General features: G+C 38.6%; 1 protein-coding gene across 2 annotated transcripts in view; it reads right to left on the bottom strand.

The window, feature by feature from the left end:
* The window catches only part of LOC311294982 (uncharacterized protein), a 52,222-nt gene that overhangs the window by 12,575 nt on the left and 16,352 nt on the right, over positions 1–23,295 (bottom strand). For both annotated transcript variants that reach the window (XM_084416140.1, XM_084416141.1), the window contains exons 2-6: positions 21,162–22,409; positions 16,829–16,951; positions 5,862–7,793; positions 5,363–5,536; positions 1,037–1,210 (exon numbers count right to left, since the gene is read on the bottom strand). In XM_084416140.1, coding sequence (XP_084272266.1) covers positions 1,037–1,210; positions 5,363–5,536; positions 5,862–7,793; positions 16,829–16,951; positions 21,162–22,354 — 3,596 coding nt within the window. In that variant the 5' untranslated portion in view covers positions 22,355–22,409. The remainder of the gene's footprint in view (positions 1–1,036; positions 1,211–5,362; positions 5,537–5,861; positions 7,794–16,828; positions 16,952–21,161; positions 22,410–23,295) is intronic.

The following is a 23,295-nucleotide window of genomic DNA, read 5'->3' as shown; positions in this document are numbered from 1 at the left end:
AAGCCATCTTTAAGAAAATAAAACATCAAAAAGTGAACAGATTTGAGTTGTCCTTTGCGTTCATCAGAGATAAAGCAGTTTTCAAGTTTGGGCAGAGCTGTGGTCAGTCAGAAAACACACGAAACTTGACAATTAGTGATTCTCATTCCTTTATCACAAAAATGCTAAAACTGACTCCATTTTGGAGAGAAATTGGATCTTTGCAATGATCTGAACATTGATATTTGATGTGCAACAATAGCTCACTTTTTTTTTTTTCATACAGTATGACTTAAATAGTGATGAGTGTACTGTTATTATTTTTTACTCATCATTTTGTTTATTATTAGACTTGTCACAAAGATAATTAATGTAATGCCTTGTATATTCATTCAAATGACTCAAATTCAAATGATCATCTCACAAGTAAAAACCCCTGACAATTTTAAAGTACAATTCAGCTCATGCGTTCACTTGGCAAAATTGGTGATGTATAATAACCTGCTTTCCACAAATGATCCCGCTTAAAAGTAGTGGTTCTTTATATAAAGTGTTTCTCTCTGAGCATCAGTGACCGTTTACAGGCTTTTGTGATAGTTGTGCATGAGTCTGTGGCTCTGTTTACAATTGACATTGACATGTGATCACCGTGATCAGATCAAGAAGATCAGATCATCAACCAATCAGAACATTTTACATTTGTACACATCAAGAAGCTTCTGTATCCAGATAACTAATCAGATTTATTTTCCCCATGCAATATTAAAATTGATTCAGACACGAATGGTGCCAGTCACCTTTATGTGAAATGCGAGAGAAATGCTAGGGCTTCTTTAAAAAACGTCTTCAATTGTCACGGGTAATTTTATTTTTATTTTATTTTTTTGAGCTGGAAATCATTCTGATCACAAATTTGTTTACATGTTTCTTTTCAGTGCAGTGATACACAATATATTTTGATGAAATGGACCTATCTTAAAACATTTTTTTAACTATGTCAGTATTACCTGTAACATTTATATTCTACATGTATATTTAACACAGTAGAGTTAAATACCTCAGTGTGTTGAGTTGACAGTTTGGAGTCAAGAGCGCATCAAACAGCAGCTTCACTCCTGAATCCTGCAGTTTATTGTCACTCAGATCCAGATGTCTCAGGAGGGATTTTGATGATTGTAGAGTTGAAGCCACAATTTCACAGCACTGATCAGTGAGATTACAGCCAGACAATCTAAATAGGGCAACAATAAATAATTAATAGCTTAAAAACTATATGCGTAGTTAGAAATTGATTGAGAGCATTGTGTGCATTGCCTTATGTTTCTGATAAGAAGCTGTTTGCATACAACATCAATGTAAATATTTACATCCAATTGTGATGCTAAGTTCCCTATCAGTCAGTTATGTTCAACGTTAATCGTCTGTTATTGATGAATTGGGATCTCGCCTGAGAGCCCAATCACCTTCAAGTGGTAAATGAATGAAACAATGCACGTTGGCTAGTGACCACACCCCCGATTCTGGATATATAAAGGGTCTGTGTGCAATACTCACATCAAGATTTCGCTTCGAAGCCGAGCGGACGTTTGTTTCGCTCTGCTCTACAATCATCATTGTAGTCAACGGATCAAGGGGGAACCAGTTCCAGTGTTGGTGTGACGGAGTGTGCACGGCTAGTGCAAGAGGCTTTCCCCAAGACAAGCACATCTATTGCCAAGTCATGTGTACTTCTGCTGCTCCAAAGAGCCACGAGAACCACATGTTCACTATGTATGTGTGCCTGGGCCTGCTTTGCCAGAATGGCTTAATGCTAGTGGACTATTCTTGTGTGTACCTGGCCACTTGACTTAGCAATGTGTACCTGGGTGCCATACCCTTAGGTTTATTTAACTAATGACCTAAATAGCTATTTGTGCCTGAGCAATATAGCTCAAAGTTACCAAGGTAGAAATGTACACTATGTGTGTCGTTAACAAACAGAATATCATGTTGCAAGCTAATAGAGAAGAAAAGAACTCACAGCAACCACCTGAACAAATAGTTTTAAATTCTTTGTCATTTGATAGTAGTCATTGTCATTATCCTCTTACCAATACTTTTGATTATGCTTTTTATTGTAGCACTAAGACGACTACATTCTACTATTTATCATTTATATATTTTTTATTAAGTGGGCAGACACACAGTTCTTGGTTTCCTTGAAATACTGGTTTATGGTTTATGGTTTATGTTGAAATACTGCTTCATGCTCTCGGTAGTAGAAAGAGGTAGTTATCGTTAAAGAGCACCTATTATGGCATTTAAAATGTTCCTAATATTGGTTTAGAAGTCCCCAACAACAGTTTTGCATGCATGCAATGACAAAAAAGACTTTAGTTTTCTTATAATATGCATTTATTTTTACCTGTTTTGACCGCGATTCTCAAATGATTCGTTTAGTGAATCACTTTTCAAAACCCCGCCTTTACGTGACGCTAATCTGTGGTGATTGGTCCGATGATGTTAGCAGCAGTGTTTACAGAGATAATACTTATTGTTTAACACGGAGTACAATGATGCTTTTATCAATTAAATTGTGTTATAATAATGATTATAGTCCACTGCTTTGTAGTTTGTAGTAAAACATTTAAAATGAGATAAGGAATTTAATGTTATGTTAGCGAGCATAGCCCAGAGTTCATATTGTAAAAGCACAATCAGTCTTTGTTTGCGTTAGCCCGAGGCATAAACATAACGTTTAAAAAAAAAAACAAAAAAAAAACAGTTACGAGGTATTACTCTATTCTTTAAGACAACTCCTAAAACAACGACAAACACTTCACATATCTCAATACAATTGTCATTGAAGACCTAGAAGCTACACGGTGCTTACACAACAAACCAAATAATTATTAAGCATGCTGCATAAAACATAAAAGCAACACTTATTAATAACACTTACAGGTTGTGATACGGAGGAGGAAGTTGATGCAAACACTTAGAACTGAACCTTCCTGAACCTTCCTTCAATATCAGCCGGCTCGCGAATCCAAGTTTGATTGCATTTAAGTTGGTAAAGCAATCGTCTTCAAAATGGCGAGAACAAAGCACAAGGCTCGGACTATACTTCTGTGGTATAGTTGCATATGAATTGTAGCCACTGATAGTCTTCAAATGCTTCAGAACACAGCGTCTCGTCGCCGTGATGTTTTCAACATTGTTTTCAAGTTTTCCCTGGCCTTGGAGCGCAATAAGTGGGCGTATCGTATTCAAATAACTTGACAAGTTGACGTCATCTAGTCAGAGAAAAAGCTTCGGTCTTCTAACGATTCATAAAAATGACTCAGAGTCGACTCTTACTTTTGAAAGACAATAACTTTATATACGGTGCACTTTCATATTTCAAACTTTGCAGGATGTTTTTGTTCACTTAGATCTATGTTACACACTACACGAAAGGTCAATTTCAAAATTCCATAATAGGTGCCCTTTAATCAATGTAACTGTGGTGAAAATACTTACCTTTAACCTAATACATACCTTTAAGCTAATGAAAAGCGAAAACGTAACCAAATGACTATTTCACTTAGTGTCTATATTGTGACTACGCCAACGCGTGTGGCACGACATAACAAAAACAATGGAACATATAATAGGTGAAGCTTCTACGCTGAATGCGTCGCGATGTGTGTAACACAAATTTATATTTCTGACGTACTTCTAAATGAAAAACAAACAAATTTGCACAATCTTTTGTCGAGTTCACAGTGTGGCACCCTCATTGCAGACATGGTGTATCGAGTTCACTACCAGCAACGCTTTTTTACTGGACCCTCACACATCTACATTGATTTCTTACTTCTGCTGCTATTAAGTATCCTTATATATTAACTCATTTCATAATTAATCAACTTTAAACTATCCCTAACTGTTTTTAGATGATTTGACCAATTTCATAATGAACTTTGTAACCGAACCTTGCCTAAACTACGGATATATCCCGTTTACCGCCGCAAATCCGCCCCTAAATTGAATCGTCCATTGCATTGTACAAAGCACCATGCAAACAAAGGCAAACCGACCTGACAAAGACATTACCGTATGAAAATGCTAGGCATGATGCTTTACAAACAATGCAATCTGCATATCTATGCATGCTGCTACTGGACAGAAAAAAATTAATTGCTGTAAGCCCTGTTGAAGCAAAACTGTAAGCAAATGCCTATTTCGCTTTAACACTGTCTCGCGCCAGACGCGAGCGCCGTGACAAAATCATTATATAACCTGTTAATAGGTGAAGCTCAATGGGCCCGGTCCCAAATGGCACACTTCACATGCACTTTCGGTTTGTGAACTTACAATGGCAGCTGCATGCACGTGTCCGTTGGTGTCCCATTCGTGATTTTAGGATTCAGAAGGGTGCTCACGAGCGCTCCCTTAGCACTTTTGGCGAGCCCGTGCTGAAGCGAGCTCCGCGGCAGACTTCTTCCCGACAGTTAAAGCAGCGTTACATCACGAAAGTGCGATGCAAGACACTTAAAGGGATAGTTCGCCCAAAAATGATATTTACCCCATGATTTACTCACCCTCAAGCCGTTCGAGATGCATATGTCAATCTTTTTTCAGACGAACACATTTTCAGTTATTTTAGAAAATGTCTTAGATGTTTCAGTGGTTATAGTGTGAGGCTATGGGGTCCAGCTCGTTGAAGTCTGCAAATGTGCACGCATCCTCCACAAAAGTAATCCATCCGGCTCCAGGGAGATAAACTAAGGCCTTCTGAGGGTAATCCGTGCGGTTTTGTCGTAAAAATATACATATTTAAAACTTTATAAACGAAAATAACTGGCTTCCGGTGGCGGTCGGCGCGCGTTCATGGAGATGGAAGCGTCGTGACGTAGAACGAACGTGACAGCGCAGCCAGAGAGCAGAGCAAAACAAAACTCTACGTTCGTTCTACGTCACGACGCTTCCTACGCTACGCCCTACGTCATATGCCAGCATCCATCTCCATGAACGCGCGTCGACCGCGACCGGAAGCCAGTTATTTTCGTTTATAAAGTTTTAAATATGTATATTTTTACGACAAAACCGCACGGATTACCCTCAGAAGGCCTTAGTTTATCCCCCTGGAGCCGGATGGATTACTTTTGTGGAGGATGCATGCTCATTTGCGGACTTCAACGAGCTGGACCCCATTGCTTCACATTATAACCACTGAAACATCTAAGACATTTTCTAAAATAACTGAAAATGTGTTCGTCTGAAAAAAGATTGACATATACATCTCGAACGGCTTGAGGGTGAGTAAATTATGGGCTAAATATCATTTTTGGGCGAACTATCCCTTTAACAGTTTCAAATACTTATCTGTATGATGAACTGATAAGAAAAAAAGTCAAACCTCAGTATGTTGAGTTCACAGTTTGGACTCTTGAGTCCAGCACAGAGCAGCTCTACTCCTGAATCTTGCAGGTCATTGTTACTCAGGTCCAGCTCTATCAGGGGGGAGTTTGATGATTGTAAAGCTGAAGCCACTATTTCACAGTGCTGATCAGTGAGTTTACAGTCTGCAAATCTGAAAACAGGGAGTACTCTGATTAAAAGGCATGTTCATTATTGGTGAGCTTGTGTCCCCAAAAGATTGCAAGACTTAATTATGTAGCTGAACTTATATGTCAATACATCTTATATATGATTATGCAGATAATAAAATAATATAAATAATAAATAATAAAAATAATCCCTTGGGCAGACCATTACTAACGTGCACTAACGTGGACGCTCTGGCTGAACCTGGCCATGATGAAGGAGGTCGACAAAGGTCACTCTCCCAGGTCGGCTATGCACGTCATATCATTGACCCAAATATAAATACTGTATGTTCATATTTTCACACTTACAGAGCTTTTCTGCAGTTCCTCACAGCAGGTAACAGTCTCCATTTCCCCTCTTTTGATTTGAATTTGTACTTCATAAAGTCTAACTCATCCATGACCTCCTCTGACATCAGGATCATGTTGGCCAATGTTGAGCATTGTGCAAGAGAAAGACTTTTTGTTTTTGTTTCAGAGTTTAAAAATGTCTGCATTTCTATAACAACAGAATGATCCTTCATCTCAATCAAGCAGTGTGACAGATTCATCCATCTTTCAGGACTGACATTGTTTTTTTGACCTCGTTTTAGGTTTTGGATTATTTTCTTGATGCTCTCTGGGTTGTTCTCTGTGTGAATCAGCACATCCTGTAAGAGTCTCTGGTTGGACTCCAGTGAGATGCCATGAAGAAAACGAAGTAAAAGATCCAGGTGTCCATTTTCACTTTTCAAGGCTTTATTCATTGCTCCCTTCAGAAACACATCCAGAGGAACATTCCCACACTGAGTTCTGGACTTTCCTGTGAGGAACATTTTCAGAACTTCACTGTTCTTGTGTAAAAAGCAGAAATACACATACAGTGCTGCAAAAAACTCCTGAAAGCTCAGATGAACAAAGCTGTAAACCTTCTTATGATAAATCACAGATTCCTCTCTGAAGATCTCAGTGCAAATCCCAGAATACACTGAGGCGTCCGTGACATCTATGCCGCTCTCTCTCAGGTCATCCTCATAGAACATCACATTGCCCTTCATCAACTGATTGAAAGCCAGTTTAGCAAGTTTCACAATCACGTCTCTGTTGGACTGCAGGAGTTTCTCTGGATCTCTCTCTTCATACTTCTGGTTCCTCATATGAGTTTGAATGAGGAGGAAGTGTATGTACATTTCAGTCAGAGTTTGAGGGATTTCTGCACTGAGATCTTGTTTCAGGATGTCTTGAAGCACAGTGGCTGAGATCCAGCAGAAGACGGGTATGTGACACATGATGTGGAGGCTTCTTGCTTTTCTGATGTGTGAGATGATTCTGCTGGCTTGATGCTCATCACTGATTCTCTTCCTGAAATATTCCTCCTTCTGAGGGTCATTGAATCCCTGAATTTCTGTCACACGGTTGATGTAGTTAGAGGGGATCTGATTGGCTGCTGCTGGTCTGGTGGTGATCCAGATGAGAGCAGAGGGAAGCAGATCTCCTTTCATGAGGTTTGACATCAACACACCCACAGATGAAGACTCAGTCACATCAGAAACTTTCACACTGTCTGAAAACTTCAGTGTCAATCTGCTTTCATCCAGACCATCAAAGATGAACACAACTGTACATTCATCATACATCTCTGAGTCCAGATCTTGAAGTTCAGGATGAAAGTCCAGCAGAAGTCTGTGAAGACTGTACTGATGATCTTTAATCAAGTTCAGCTCTCTAAATGGAAGCACAAACATGAAATCTACATCCTGATTGGCTTTTCCCTCTGCCCAGTCCAGAATGAACTTCTGCACAGAGACGGTTTTTCCAATTCCAGCGATGCCTTTAGTAAGAACAGTCTTGATTTTGTCTTTCTTCTCTCTTCTCTTCTCCTCAAATCCAGGTGAAGGATCAAAGATGTCATTGCAGTGGATTGGAGTGTCTTGGAGTGTCTTGTAACTTTTCTCCATCTGTAGCACCTCATGCTCTTCATTCACTCCTTCACTCTCTCCCTCTATGACGTACAGCTGTGTGTAAATCCTGTTCAGGAGGGTTTGATTCTCTTGTAGTTTGATTCCCTCAAAAACCCTCTCATATCTGTTCTTCATGCTGGTTTTGTGCTGGTCTTTGACTCTCTGAAGATCATCATGTACGGGTTGGTGAGAATCGAGCTGCAGAGGTGGCTCTGTGTCATGATGACTGATGTGGTTCTGACTGGAGGAGGATGTGCTGGTCTGACAGGACACATATCTGATCTGGTCAGATCTCCCACCACTGAAAACACATTGAGAGACAAACAGAAAAGACATTTATCAAAGTCAGTTATCAGTGTCAGTCTTTAATATTGAACAATGTTATTTAAAATCATACCACAGCCACAATGATAAAGAAGTGTTTGATTAATAAACCTCTTTTACATATAATAAATCAATTGTTGCCAGTTGATTTCCAGACATAAAGTTCCTCAAGGTTCTGTTCCCCTCCAATATTGTACAACTTGTATGTCTCCCTGCTTACGGAACAAAAACATATGGCAATATACTACAAAATACAATGCGATATATTACAAAATGATATATTATATTTTTCAATATACTGCAATATATCCATTGGCCATGTATGTATATATTTATACATATAAAATATTTAGAAATGAAGACAAAAATAGCACTACTACTAATTGTAATATTCATAACGTTTCATCCTTTATTATGTACATATATTGCACATACATGTTCCCATATAAATGTGAATGTATTGCACTCACATATTCACAGAATGAGTTACAATCAGTGGTTACAACATATTTCTAGTTCCCAGCATGCTTTGCTTCTGACTTTTAGAGGAGAGTAAATGTTAAAATTAGGTGTTCTTTCAAGAGGTTTACACAATATTAATGTGGGGGAGATCTGTTAGTGTTTAATGTTGTATTATTTTGGAATTTCAAAGGTTTTCTGGTATGTGTGAGTTTTTGGGGTTACTACTGTGCTGAAGAGTAGAGCCTGTGGTTTGGTTGACGACTGCCCAAACACCATTAAGACTATACCTTACTTCAGCACAGCGATAGTCTCCTTGCTAAATACTTTAGTACATGCAGGCGTGCTTGTCATCAGCTCGTTAGAGGAAACTTCAGTACCTGAATTGGATGTGTCAGATAAGGGAGAGGGAGTCCATAGTTCAGAAACACTGCTGTAGGTTTATGATGCACAGCAGGAATTTATTTGGGGGCAGATAAAGATCTGTTATTTAAAGGAGTACTCTCAATACAGAAAACCTATGTAACAAAAATCCAGTGTGTCGCTTCTGTACAGGGGCGGATTGGCAAACGGGAGAGTCGGGAGTTTTCCCGGTGGGCCGGTAGTGTTTCGAGGCCGCGAGGGCGGTCTGATAATAGTTATACACTGCAAGTTCTTTGCAACACCATCCGGCGGCCTGGTGCGCGGCTGCTGCCCGCTGGTCAAACTGTGCAGCCTCTCTGCTCAACCCGTACGCCGGGCCGCAGCAGCCTCTTATTTCCATAGAAACACAGGCTAATCAGTAAGCAAAGCACTAAGAAAGTGCAGGTCCAACCATGTCTATGATTTTCAAAAATAGAGGGGGATCAGTAAGCGGCCCCTCCCCAAATGGTATAGCCTGGCTGTCGGCCTATGACGTAAAGCCATCGAACACTTCTTTTTTTCCTTGTCATGTTTTGGAAGTCTAACAGATAGGCTAGTATGTGAGTCTAAATGATGGAAAGGCAAAAAAGAAAAGGGAAAGGTGTCGCTGAGAAGGTCAGACTCAAAAGGAAAAAAAATATGCAGGAGGAGGCAGCGAAATGCTCCAAAATAACGGACATGTTCCAGGCATCAACGTGCAAAGACACTACAGGTGAAATAAGCTAAAGCACCTAATGTCACAACTAGGCACGTTTTAACGGTCATCATCAGCATCGTAAATCCTGCAAAGTTTTTTCTATTTTCATGTTTAAAAATATGTATTTACATTTATAACACTATACTTTATATTATATTACCTTTGTATCAAATTACAAAAAACTAATGCTGCTGTGAGGGTGTTTCTAATACAGCGGCTAGATTTTTTGGTCCCACTCCGCCCCTGCTTGTGTGTAAATGGACATCCAAAATGATAGAGAGATGCATAAGAAATTTGTGTTTCACAGATGTACTTTACTTTCTAATCCAGTCTGAATCTGCCATGTCTGTGTTTTTCTCACACAACCTTCCAAAAAATTCCAGGGAAAATTACCTACTGTTTTTCAGCAAACTGAACGGTCCTCTGAGAAATCTAATACCATCAAATGCGAATGTCAATGATTGCCGATATTGTATTATACTAACGCTTCTTATTCGCATGCTTTCATTTAATTTCAACATGGATGGAATTTGATGAAAAAATTAAATTATAAAATTAATAAACAGAGCCAAATTGTGGAAACTGCGAAGACTGACATTTTAATATCAGTGTCAGGTACTTGTCTAGATGTCTCTGCTCACTTATGTGTGTTTATTATAGAGACACTTATATAAACTTGCATGACGTTTATTAAATAGAGATTTAATTATAAATGAAGTTAAGTAAAATAAATGAAGTTAAATTTAAGAAAAGAAATATTTTGTGCTCATTCATTTCTACCTTCGGGTTCAAGTAAACCTTTTAAACTTCCTGAGAATGACTCACGGACACACCGAGGACCATCTCACACACACACACTCATTCTTGCTCAGCAACAAATATCCATGCAAGTATTATTTCTATCGATATTTAGATGCGTTTAAGATTGTTTGCCCCCGCTTTAAGGTTAAGGTCTCAAAGGTTAACTGTTTGTGTGATCTGCTCTCTCTTTCTTTTCTGTTTGTGTAATTGTGTAAAGTAATTAAAATCACTGTGACAACTAAGATGTCAATAACCAAAATATATTCCTCTTTAAATAGCAGCCATCTTTTGTTGCCAGCATGAGCACCATACTTGTAATTCATAATTATCCTGTATACCATATTCTTCTAATTATCTGAGTTAAAAGGAGGCTATAGTTAACAAACCTTGTTCATAGTGAAGGGCTGGGCAAAGATGCTACTCCTGTGGCCTGTTGCACAAAGCCAGTTTCAGTTACACCCAGGTAAGTTCAAGATTAGTTTAAGCAAACTCTGTTTTTTCGGGCTCAAAAAGATGGATTGGTTTTTAGCCGTGTTCATCACCATGGTAACTTACGCCGGTTTCACACATACTCTGTTTGCAGTGTGTATGCAGTTTGTGTTGCAGTCTGTTGGCGGTGCAGGAGAAGCACGTGCTCATGTGCTTTCACATATGCCAGTGTGCAACTGATCCGCTGTATACCACAAACAATATTTGTTCTTTTTTCTTTTTTTCAAATCCAAAAGTTTGTAACGAGTTAGCTCAATGGGGAATAATTAATAATAACTCATAACTCGTTATGATTAATTATGAATATTTGGGTCAGTTAATTGGATTAACTTGATGTAACTAAATTAATATTACAATCAATTAGTTCGTCCAACAAACTCTTTTGATTATTCTTTTATTCTAAGAAAAGCGTATTTTTCATGGCCACAGAAAAATAATTATTTCTTAGCATGTACGGCGCTTAGAGCATGTAACAAGATCAAGATCGTAAAATAAACTTCTGAGAATCAGAACCAAATACGTATTGTGCACATGTTGTATTAACTAAATCACAAACATAACTAATCTAAACACACATACATACATACATACATACATACATACATAGGTAAAATGGTGAGTGACAGAATGAAACCGGAAGCAGGAAATGGAACTATGGAAAAGATCCATTTAACTATCAAAAGAACCATCAGCTTATAATTTCCAGAGAACCTCATTAAATGTATACTTGCATGGCCTTTGCAGTGGAAACAATTCTTGAAGATCTTGGAAAAGGATGTTAATGGTTCTGTGAGTGTCAAATGTTGAAGTTGCAATTGTTTTCTTCTCCATTGGATTAAGAAGATATGATGAACTTGCATGGTTAGTTCGACTCTGTTCTGGTTGAAGATTTTCTCTCTCTCCATGAGCAAATGGCTGAACACATGCAGATTGTGACCTGCCGGCCCTGGACCGGAGAGGCAACAACCAAGGAGTGAGGAAGTTGGAAGAGTTAAAGGGTTGCCCATTCAGTGATGGTAAAGTTGCAGTTTCCTTCTAAGTTGGATTGAAGAAAATACAGTCTGACTCTGTTGGGAGAGTGAAGGCATAGCAGGCGGTGGTCACGGCCTGCCGGGGTCCGGTCCCCACAGACATCACAGAAGCAGCAGTGAAGGCCAGAAGAAAAGAGAGAGGGAGGGCTTGTGTAGAGACAATTTAAAGCCTGAGAAAGGTCCCACCTTTCAGGGATGGCTCAACGAATAGGAAAGGGGGAATTTCCAAGCGGGATATTCCTCTGTTGGGAGGATTTATGACTCTATCTCAAGTGTGGTTAGACATAGGCCTTGTTGTTTGTGTCCATTCATACTCAGATAGATATAACAAACACACACTGCATTCTAAGAGAAGGTGGTGTACACTAAAGTGTCAGTCATTAAATGATGATTAATTAGATAGGAGACACGATACCGGTGGGGTTACATTGACCGTTGGTTGTATCATAAAATACATACTGTAGTATCAAAGACATACTAGTACACAAGACAGTAAATCATTCACACAGTGTCCTGGGGTGCATGTTCATTTATAGATCAGTTCGTCCATAAATTGATGCAGAAAATGTCTGTTTTAAGGGCTGTGGGTCTTTCCTATGGCCTCTGTTTTTTCCACGTAACCACATTTTTAACAGCAATAAAACCAACTTATCTGATCGTAGTAACCAAGACCCTTCTTGCCCTTGTTGGGGGGATGGGACCACAGATCCCAGAGTGAGATTTAAAGATTATTTATTAAATATAACAAGTACTTTTTTCTTTAGCATTTAAATCTTTATATAAAAAGTCCCATGGGTCGTACAGAACTGTGTTTCTCCACTTCAACAACGAGTGTCATCCATTGTGCAGCTTTCTTGTTCAGTGTAGTTCTCGGACCACCAGCCTATCACGTGATTATCACTTTCAGGAGATGCAAGGCCCTTGTCCACACATAATATAACAAACTGCGTAGTGTATTTCAAAATAAAAAATTTAACCGCATTAGTTATTTTTGCAACTCATGGTAGGTGTTTTGCTTTTCTTTGCTTTACCCCGGGCTTAAAGTAAAAAAATGACTGTGAAAAATAGTAGTATCATTTAATTAAATGCATTTAATTACATTTTCATGTCAATCTATGTTCATTTTGACCACAAACCATGCACCGTCACTTAAATTCAGCGCGTGCAGCGCAGCAAAAATAGAATCTGTGTGGAAATGATTGCTGCAGACGCACCGCTCCTGGAACGCATTGTGGAACCACATCCGTGTGCAGTGCGAACGCTATAACCTGTTAGCATGGGTACGGGAAAAAAGGGGTACGGCGCAGGTTTTATTCTGGGTTAGAGATAGCAAACCCAAACTGGACCAATCAGCTGTGAGTAAAGTGACATGTATCTGATGCGATAAAGTATCTGTATCCCCCCCTGTATCTCTCGCTCCAAATTAAAGCAGTTTATAGTGAAACTATGTTTATATTATATGAAATATAATTACTTTTAATTCATATAATATCTTCATATTAGGGCTGGGCCGATAAAAAAAATCATATCGAATCGTGATAAAATTTGTGTCGATAACGATGATGAGCTCTGGACATTTTTACTCAATATGGATTAATGTAAGAGCCAATCGCACAGCAGAAATATGCGACAACAGCCAATCAGCGTGCAGCTTTTAATGTGCACGTCAAAGTACAAAGTCCATTTCCTACTGCACTTCGCAAAGCAAACTCGACACGAGGACGACAAATCGTGTGGAACCGTGGAAAGAGGTAAAACAGCTGGAGAACAATTGTCACATAACGATTACCTCAGGAAGCCATTTAATGACCAAAATATATAGCCTAGCAGGTTAGTTGCCAAGAAAAAAGAACTATAGAGTATTTTGCTAAATATGTGTACTATATTACATATTTATTATATTTTGACTTATATCATTAAATAAAGATGTTATAATAAAAAACACATTATATTTAAATTGAGATATTTTTAACCTCTACCAGCTGATAGGGCTATCTGTATGTTTACAGCATTAGGTGAGATTTTTTTTTTTTAGTTAATATTTGAAGTAAATCTGAAGTGAGTTAATATTTAAGTAAATCACAAGAATTTAACTGAATTGAAATCGTGAAATTCGTGTCAAGCAATAATAGAAAACTTATTTTTACTTGAGCTTAAAACTTAAGCTTACCAGAAATTGTACCATGTAAACATTGTAACATGTTGTCACTAAACCTAATAAAATTCTGTTTAGTTACTAAAATGTTTTCACAATCACAATACACTTATTTTGATGCAAGATTTTTTTTTACACCCCCCAGTTTTACAAATTGTTTGCACTTCTAGTTGTATAGTGTTATTTTTACATTTTGCACATTTAAGCTACCTCTAAAAACAAACAAACTGTAAGTGTGTTACAAATGTTGTTTACAATAGTTTTGTTTACATTTTGCACATTTAATCTCATTTACCTCCTTATATCACAACCTTTGGTTTTTTATTTATTTTAGGAAGTTGTCTTAATATTTTAATGCCAAATGTGTAATCTGTTTTTGTTAAAGGTGCTGTATGTAACTTTTTTTATAAAATGAATCCTTTTTTTATTGCCCGTCTGTGAAGGGGTTGTAATCACACATTACAATGATCCACTTTTCGCGTTTTGCTATTACCTCTGAAGGCCAGTATTCCTATTTTTATGTGAAGTCTCCGGGTCGGATTTTCTGCGAAATCTACCGGATGTGACGTGCATGCGCGCTCCCGAGCCTCTCCGTTTTATATATACAGTCTATTGCGACGGCACTGCAGCTAACGACATGGAGTCTTATAACACCAAAAAACGACCTGCCTCCAGCACAACACAGACTCCAACACAAACTCCAAAAAAAAATAAAAAAAAATAAAAAATTTTTTATCTGCTGAAGCTCGTCAGGCCAAACGTCAATCGGATCGACTCAGGACGAAAACACGGATCAACATTGGCAGAGCGTTTGAATTATGGAGAGACCTCAGCTTTGTTTTAGGTATAAAAACAGACCTTGAGTTGGCTTTCATCCTTTTGGACAGGTAAGCTAACAATCCTTCAAAGCATGTAAAATATATTGTGATTTTGTGCTTTAGTTGGCTCAAGTTAGACATCATTAGTTCGCCAGCTAACGCCGACCATTTGCTAACGTTATCTGATGTGAAAGACTACAGTTGTAACTTTATTGCTTTTCACGAGCACGAGCGCTGTTGTTGCAATCTGAAACATCACCGCTAGAGGCCGCTGGATCCTACATACAGCACCTTTAATAAACTATACTTTAAAATGTAATCATCGAACCTTCTAGTTGTTGTGGCTTCAGTCATTGTTGGGATACTCTGTTAAAGCTGGCAGCATTAACGGTTTTAATTATCATTTCTACGCTGACGACATTCAATTATATACTACCTGTACATTGATTTTATCTATCACAACTGACAAAATCTCCGCTTGTGTACATGAAATAAAAGATCGGCTTAATTCAAATTTTCTAAAACTTAACATGGACAAAACTGAGATTATTTTCACTGGACCTCCGTCACTCACTAATAAAATTCCTACCAACTTCACCTGTGAGATCGCTGGCTCTCATATCAAACCATCTAGTACTGTTAAAAATCTTGGTGTAATTTTTGACTCCTCTCTATCTTTCCAGTCTCACATTAATTCTATCCCTAAATCAGCATTCTTTCATCTACGTCGTATCGCTCAGCTCCGTCCCTTTATCAGTATCTCAGACGCTGAAACTGTCATCCATGCATTTGTTACATCACGTCTTAATTACTGCAATGCACTTTTCATTGGCCTATCTGCTAGCTCCATTTCCAAATTACAATACATTCAAAACTCTGCTGCCAGAATACTCACCCACACCAAGCGCTCTGCACATTACCCCAATTCTGCATGATCTTCACTGGCTTCCTATGGCTTACCGTATCAAATTCAAAATTCTCCTTCTCACTTTTAAGTCTCTGCACGGCTTGGCTCCCCCCTATCTCTGTAACCTGCTCCTCCCCTACACCCCTAGCCACACTTTACGATCATCTGATTCCAGCCTTCTCGTCGTCCCTCGGCATCGCCTTGCTTCAATGGGGGGCAGATCAATCAGTGTTGTTGCACCCAAAATGTGGAACTCTCTCCCCCGATCACTCTGTTCTGTTAACACTATTTCTGAATTCAAATCCATGCTCAAAACTCACCTATTTTCTGAATGTCATAATTCGGGGTTTTTTTATATATTTTTTTTAAGTTATATCTGTTTGTATTCTGCTGGTTGCCGCCCATCTACCCATTTTTCATTTACTGTACTTACATTCTCACCTACCTACTGTTGTTTTGTGTGCTGTCTTTGTCAATTGCCTTTATTGTTGTTTGTTTATTGTAAAGCATCCTTGAGCCCTGGAAAGGCGCTATATAAATAAAACGTATTATTATTATTATTATTATTAACAATTTATATATCGAAACATATATCGTTATCGATCAATATGGAAAAAAAAAAATATCGAGATTACATTTTTTCCCTATCGCCCAGCCCTAATTCATATAATTATTATATTAATTGACAAGTAATATTAAACTTTCCTTTTAAGTTAATATAATACAAGTATTCATATGTAATGCTTTTAAACAATATGTATTTATTTGAGCTCTATATGAACCTATAGGCTAATTATTAGGCATATTTCTTTGATTCATGTCATGTACTGATATAGTCAGATATTTTCAGGCCACTTTTTTTCTGTATTATAGATTCTAAAGTAATAAAAATTACATAATTCCTAAAAGTGTCAATTTCATTACAGTTATACTAGATCTTCAAATTAGACCAATATAAGTCAATTAATTAAATAACAGTTAATTAATAAAACAATATAAGTTAGACCAAACTAAGACAATTAAATAATAGTAAATTGATTAAGTTTAATAGCATCAACAAAATAAAATTGAATGATGTAAGAAGATTTAGTTTGACAAACCTAATAAAGTTGATGTAATCTAACTAAATTGTGTTGACCCAATGAAAATTACTTCATTTGAATGAAGTAAATTACATCAAGTATAAAAACGTTCCTAAATTAAATTAAATAAAGATAATTAATACATTTTTAAGTGTAGATGAATATACTCACTCAGGGTCAAAGGGCACGGCTTCATTACAGAGATCAGTGGGGTGAATCATGGATATCTTACTCTTCATAGACACACATCTGGATACTGGAGATGCTGCCATCTTTCTCTTCCTGCTGATGATACTGAGGAAAAACAGAGATATATTTCAGATCATTTCTGAATCCAGAAAAATATTTGCTATTAATGCAATTTAAGAGCTATAAACAAAAGGTTGTGGTTGTAATGTTGAGGACACATTTTAACACTAATTCTTCAGTTGCTTTGCTTTTGTAAGCCCATGTCTCTTCCTGAGAACTCGGGACAGTAGATGGAAATCTCACTGGCCCGATTGTGTCAGTACTGCATCGTTACAAAAAATCTATATTTGCATGTATTTTTAAGTCTAGGCAGTTTAAACGTTCAAGCAATGTTAAATTCTTCAAGCACAATAAGACGCACACTCGTCTTATTGTGCCTCTACATGATCAAGTACTCATATTAATGTAAAGACAGTCGGTTATGTCTTAGGTGAAAGTAAACAGTTGGGGAAATATATGGTGTCATATCAGATCTGTCCATCAGGTCTTAAAGGGTCATGAAACCCTAAACCAAATTTTCTGAGATTTTAACAGAGGTATGTGTGTTGAACACCATTGAAGACAATGTTAGCATCTGTTAGATTTAATAGTAGGGGGAAAATGGTTAAATTTTAGTTTTTTTCCCGGGTTTAAATTCTTCATCGTGTCTTCATCTTCAGAGCACTATAGTACTTTGATGACTCATCGGTGTCTCATAATTATTCATGTGACTGAGTTTTCTTATCCAATGAGAAGACACTTGCTCTTAAAGCTGCCGTCGGCAACATTTTTTTGATCAAATTCAGTGAAATTGACACTATAATCCGACAGAACAACATAAATAATGTGGTTTTAGAAAAAAAAACGAGCTTCTAACTCCACCTGGAGCGTGTTATTTGTTTTGCAAAAATCCACCGCTCCCGTCTCATCGGGTCCAATCAGCGCAGGGGGGTGTGAGATCTGACTGTCAATCACAGGTCGTGCACACGCCTCAGACAGATCCCCTCTCCCTCGCGCAGACGCGCAAGTTATAATATCACATGCACACGACACGCCTGAAGTTCGCCTGAAGATTGTACGAAGCGTGATGGCGGAGAGAAAATCTACTAACAAGCTTCCAATTCCTCGGTTATTGCTATCTATGGATAGATTAGCCAGGGCAGCCTACCTCAGAGTCCATGGTGTTGATCGATGCTGAAGAGACGGACGCGTTCACAGAAAATCAGGTACACACGCACTGACGATGGGCGGGTGCTCGTTGGTAGTGGGGGAGGGGCATGAGAGTTGTAAACATTCAAAATTTTGGCTAAGTCCACTCAATCTGCCAGACTTGCCGACTGCAGCTTTAATTATTCATGACACCACGTTAGTGCTGGGCGGTATGACCAAAAATCCACATCACGGTATTTTTCTAAATTACACCGGTTTCACGGTATATGACGGTATTTTTTTTTTCCAAGCATGACTGGGTGTAAAACACATTTTTCACTGAGTGAGAGAGGAAATACTGCAGTCGATTGACTTAGAATGCCCTATTTTACTGTCATGAGTGAATATTGTAGAAAAAAATCCACATTATTAATACACGTTTGCAAGACTGTTTACAAAGAGGTGCCAGCAGGAGGCGCTTTAGGAGCGGCAGAAATAGCGGTTTCCCCGGTAACGGCTGTACACAAAGCAGTAGCGCTCATAAACGCTGCTTTATCAGGAAAGATAAAGAAAGATTCAATCGTAATAACAAAGAAACTTTTCTAAAGATCGTCAGTTCACTTCAGATAAATTCATATAAAAACCCCCGCACCGCATTTTGATTTTGAAACGTTCAGTGCTCATGTTTATTCAACGATGTCAATGCCAACCACAAATAGATTTTCCAAAAGGCTGTGTTGATATTGTGAACCAATGTATGGGAAACACTGTAATATAATTTGACAGCTATCAATTAGGCTATAGTTTAACCTATCCACCTTCAAAGTCACGCTTAGTAACACCAGAGCCCGTCTACGGAGAGCCTTGGCACTTCCTATTAGCCCCATTGTATCGATCTTGGTTGCAGGTCCATTAGAATTCCACTGGAGGTGATCGCGGGCGAGTGCAGACTGAATGGGAGTCTATGGGGCTAGACGGCTAAATGTGTCTCTTTCACCCGATTCCCGTTGAGAAATCTCAGATTTTATTGTTAGTTTTGCAAGTTCAACATGGGTTATAGGTCGAAAGTTGAATGAACGAGTACTTATTTCTTTTCGATTTCTTACAGGTTGAGTTGTTGTTGCCCATAACACGCTAGCATTCTGCTAATGACGTCAGCATTCTGACGTCATTGACATTTTAAAAGACTTTTTAAACCAAATAAGTGACTCTAAAAAATCTAACACCCAGCAATGTGTAATTTCTTTGCATCTCCTTTCGAATACAACATTCAAATTACTAGACAAAAAATTATATCCTGAGAAAAGTGGATTTTGAGGGTTTTTCGCCATAGACCTCCATTCATTCTGCACTCGCCTGCGAGCGCCCCCGCATGGACAGAGACGTGTTACTGCAGCCAGTCCAGAAACCGGAAGTAAGCAGAGAGTGCCAATTCTCTTCCTATTAGACATTCTCTGGTAACACGTGGATCACCACAGTGCAACAGTGAAAAAGGACCCTCTCAAACAGTGTCGCGCCGCGCTCCGATCATTATTAAAGCGACATACACCGGTGCAAAAGTTCCAGTGCATCTTTCCCCGCGATGCTGCCAGAGCTAGACTCTGACTGTGGGCGGTTGGTTGGCCATCAACCACGGACACATCTAAACTATGTGTGTGTAGCAACCAAAAATGGTGGACTTCGGCCTTGTACACCAATGCAGGTTTGCGTCTTGTGAGTCATGCGGTCCCGAGGACTTTTCTATCGCTTCAGAGATTATTATTATTTTCAAATATATGCATTTATAGTGTGTATATAAACAATTTACATGTTTTAAAGGGGTGGTTCAGGATTTTGGACATCGGACCTCATTTACAAGTTAGCCTGGGTGTTATTTATCAGTGGAGACAGTTTTCAAAAATGTTCACCCAGTCCTTCCAGTTGCATAGTTCGCCGGTGCTAGGCTAGCGCGTGTCAACGGTAACTGCTAGCCTGCCATTAAAACAGTTTTACCCACTCCACACTACACCAAAAGCAAATAAATTATAACGCCAGACTATCGATGTAAATGTATGTTGAGAGAATAATGTTAGAAATCAAACTACCCTTTCATCGCATTGCAATAGTTATACTTTGTTCCCTGTATTTATTAGCACAGTCTACAGCAGCGGCAGAGTGATATTAAGTTACCTAGGCAACCGAGACTACTACTAGCTAGCTAGACGTCCCGACTGTACTGCGCTTCTGTTCTGTGTTTACTTTTCGGCGCAGTACTAACCGGAGCAAAGTAAAATTCCACCGCTGCTGAGAAACTAGTTCCTGTAAATGTAATGTGATCATTGAGATGGTAGAGTAGTTTGATTTCTAACATTATTCTCTCAACAGACATTTACTTCGATAGTCTGGCGTTATAATTTATTTGCTTTTGGTGTACTGTGGAGTGGGTAAAACAGTTTTAATGGCAGGCTAGCAGTTACCGTTGACTCGCGCTAGCCTAGCACCGGCGAACTATGCAACTGGGAGGACTGGGTGATTTTTTTTTAAAACTGTCTCCACTGATAAATAACACCCAGGCTAACTTGTAAATGAGGTCCGATGTCCAAAATCCTGAACCACCCCTTTAAATACAATTATGATTACTGTAGGCTAATGTATGTAGTAGGGCATTCAGTTACTTTTGAAAGGACAAAAATAAGGTGTCCGTGTATTTCATTATACTTAAACTTTGCCAGCTATATATATATAAAAAAAATATATAGCATTTCCTCACGTTTTACCACTGATTTTTAATGACAGTCGTATGGGCCACTGGAAATGACAGTCTACCCTGACCGAGGTCATAGCCAACCACCTGTCATATAAAACCCACACAAACGCACAGCAAATATAGAGAAAACAGGAGCAAAACAGGATTTTCATCTCTTCAGATCCCAATACCCTGTTTCCATTCACCAAAATAACCTGGTTATTGGTTGAATTTTTATCAGTGGATAAGGCCAAGCCCCGCTCTATAGTTTTTCACATTAGAAAAGCTTTTTACTCAGAAATTTGTCATGTTTTCTCTAGTATTCTAGTAAATGACATGTTTTGTTTTTTAAGTTGTATATTCAGAATCGTGCAGCTCTAAAAGATAGTGAATGATACTCACACAGAGTCAGGGGGTCCTTCATTGAACGTCGGGGGAATAATCATGGAGTTGTTACTCTTCATGGACACACAGCTGAATCCTGGAGATGGTCCATCACTGAACGTCGGAGGAATAATCATGGAGTTGTTACTCTTCATAGACACACAGCTGAATCCTGGAGATGGTCCATCACTGAACGTCGGGGGAATAATCATGGAGTTGTTACTCTTCATGGACACACAGCTGAATCCTGAAGATGGTCCATCACTGAATGTCGGGGGAATAATCATGGAGTTGTTACTCTTCATAGACACACAGCTGAATCCTGGAGATGGTCCATCACTGAACGTCGGGGGAATAATCATGGAGTTGTTACTCTTCATGGACACACAGCTGAATCCTGAAGATGGTCCATCACTGAATGTCGGGGGAATAATCATGGAGTTGTTACTCTTCATAGACACACAGCTGAATCCTGAAGATGGTCCATCACTGAGATCAGGGGGATGATACATCGAGTTGTTACTCTTCATAGACACACAGCTGAATCCTGAAGATGGTCCATCACTGAATGTCGGGGGAATAATCATGGAGTTGTTACTCTTCATAGACACACAGCTGAATCCTGGAGATGGTCCATCACTGAGATCAGGGGGATGATACATCGAGTTGTTACTCTTCATAGACACACAGCTGAATCCTGAAGATGGTCCATCACTGAACGTCGGGGGAATAATCATGGAGTTGTTACTCTTCATAGACACACAGCTGAATCCTGAAGATGGTCCATCACTGAGATCAGGGGGATGATACATCGAGTTGTTACTCTTCATAGACACATAGCTGAATCCTGAAGATGGTCCATCACTGAATGTCGGGGGAATAATCATGGAGTTGTTACTCTTCATAGACACACAGCTGAATCCTGGAGATGGTCCATCACTGAGATCAGGGGGATGATACATCGAGTTGTTACTCTTCATAGACACACAGCTGAATCCTGAAGATGGTCCATCACTGAACGTCGGGGGAATAATCATGGAGTTGTTACTCTTCATAGACACACAGCTGAATCCTGGAGATGGTCCATCACTGAGATCAGGAGGATGATACATCGAGTTGTTACTCTTCATAGACACATAGCTGAATCCTGAAGATGCTGCTCTGTGAGTGTGAACAGACGCTTCCTCCTCTTTCTCCTCATACACACTCATTTGACAGGCAGGTTTCTGTTTATCTTCTTCATAGATGACAGATTTGATTTCAGGCCTATAAGTGGCAAGAAAAAACAAGAATAATACATTGAATTTTGACAATTCAATTAAAATGAATTTCTTGGGTTTTACCAGATGCTGGGTGGTATACCGGTTCATACCGAATACCGTTTTTTATTTTTGTTATAATATGAATTTTTAATATACCGCAATATCAGTGTATGTCGCTTACACAACGTTCGGAGCGCGGCGCAACACTGTTTGAGAGGAGTCTCTTATGGGATCAAAATCCCATCTAAAGTATTGCGGTCACGGATCAAAATTTTTTGTAAAAATATATTGCACAAAAAAAAAAAAAAATAATAATGCAAAATTATCAGAAAAGTATGGAAGCCCTGAACCGCAAGGTGAGAAAAAAAAAAAGAAAGAAAACTTCTCTCGTTATTTCGACTCAAGTCGTTATTTCGACATAAGTCGTTATTTCATAAGTCGTTATTTCAACAAAGTATCTCGTTATTTCGACATAAGTCGTTATTTTGACATAATATATATTATCTGCAACATTTATCAAGTTCACGGACAATTGTGTGTGCATTTAATCATTATGATACTAAAATCATAATAAAGTATACTACAAAAAATCAGATGAGTCCAGAATATGAACGTGTTAAGCATTTTCCTCCCTATAGAAAACCATCAATAGTACGCTAAATGTGGCTTAATGCATATTAAAATGCCCCCTTATTATGTCGAAATAACAAATTATGTTGAAATAACTAGATTTCGACATAAATATCTCGTTATTTCAACATAATAACGAGATTTCGACATAAGGGGGCATTCTAATATGCATTAAGCCACATTTAGCATACTAATAATGGTTTTCTATAGGGAGGAAAATGCTTAACGCGTTCATATTCTGGACTCATCTGATTTTTTGT

This window comes from Rutilus rutilus, assembly GCF_951802725.1.
Source record: "Rutilus rutilus genome assembly, chromosome: 1".
Classification (NCBI taxonomy): domain Eukaryota; kingdom Metazoa; phylum Chordata; class Actinopteri; order Cypriniformes; family Leuciscidae; genus Rutilus; species Rutilus rutilus.
The sequence above is the reverse complement of the archived record's forward strand: the minus strand, read 5'-3'. Positions and strand labels throughout refer to the sequence as shown.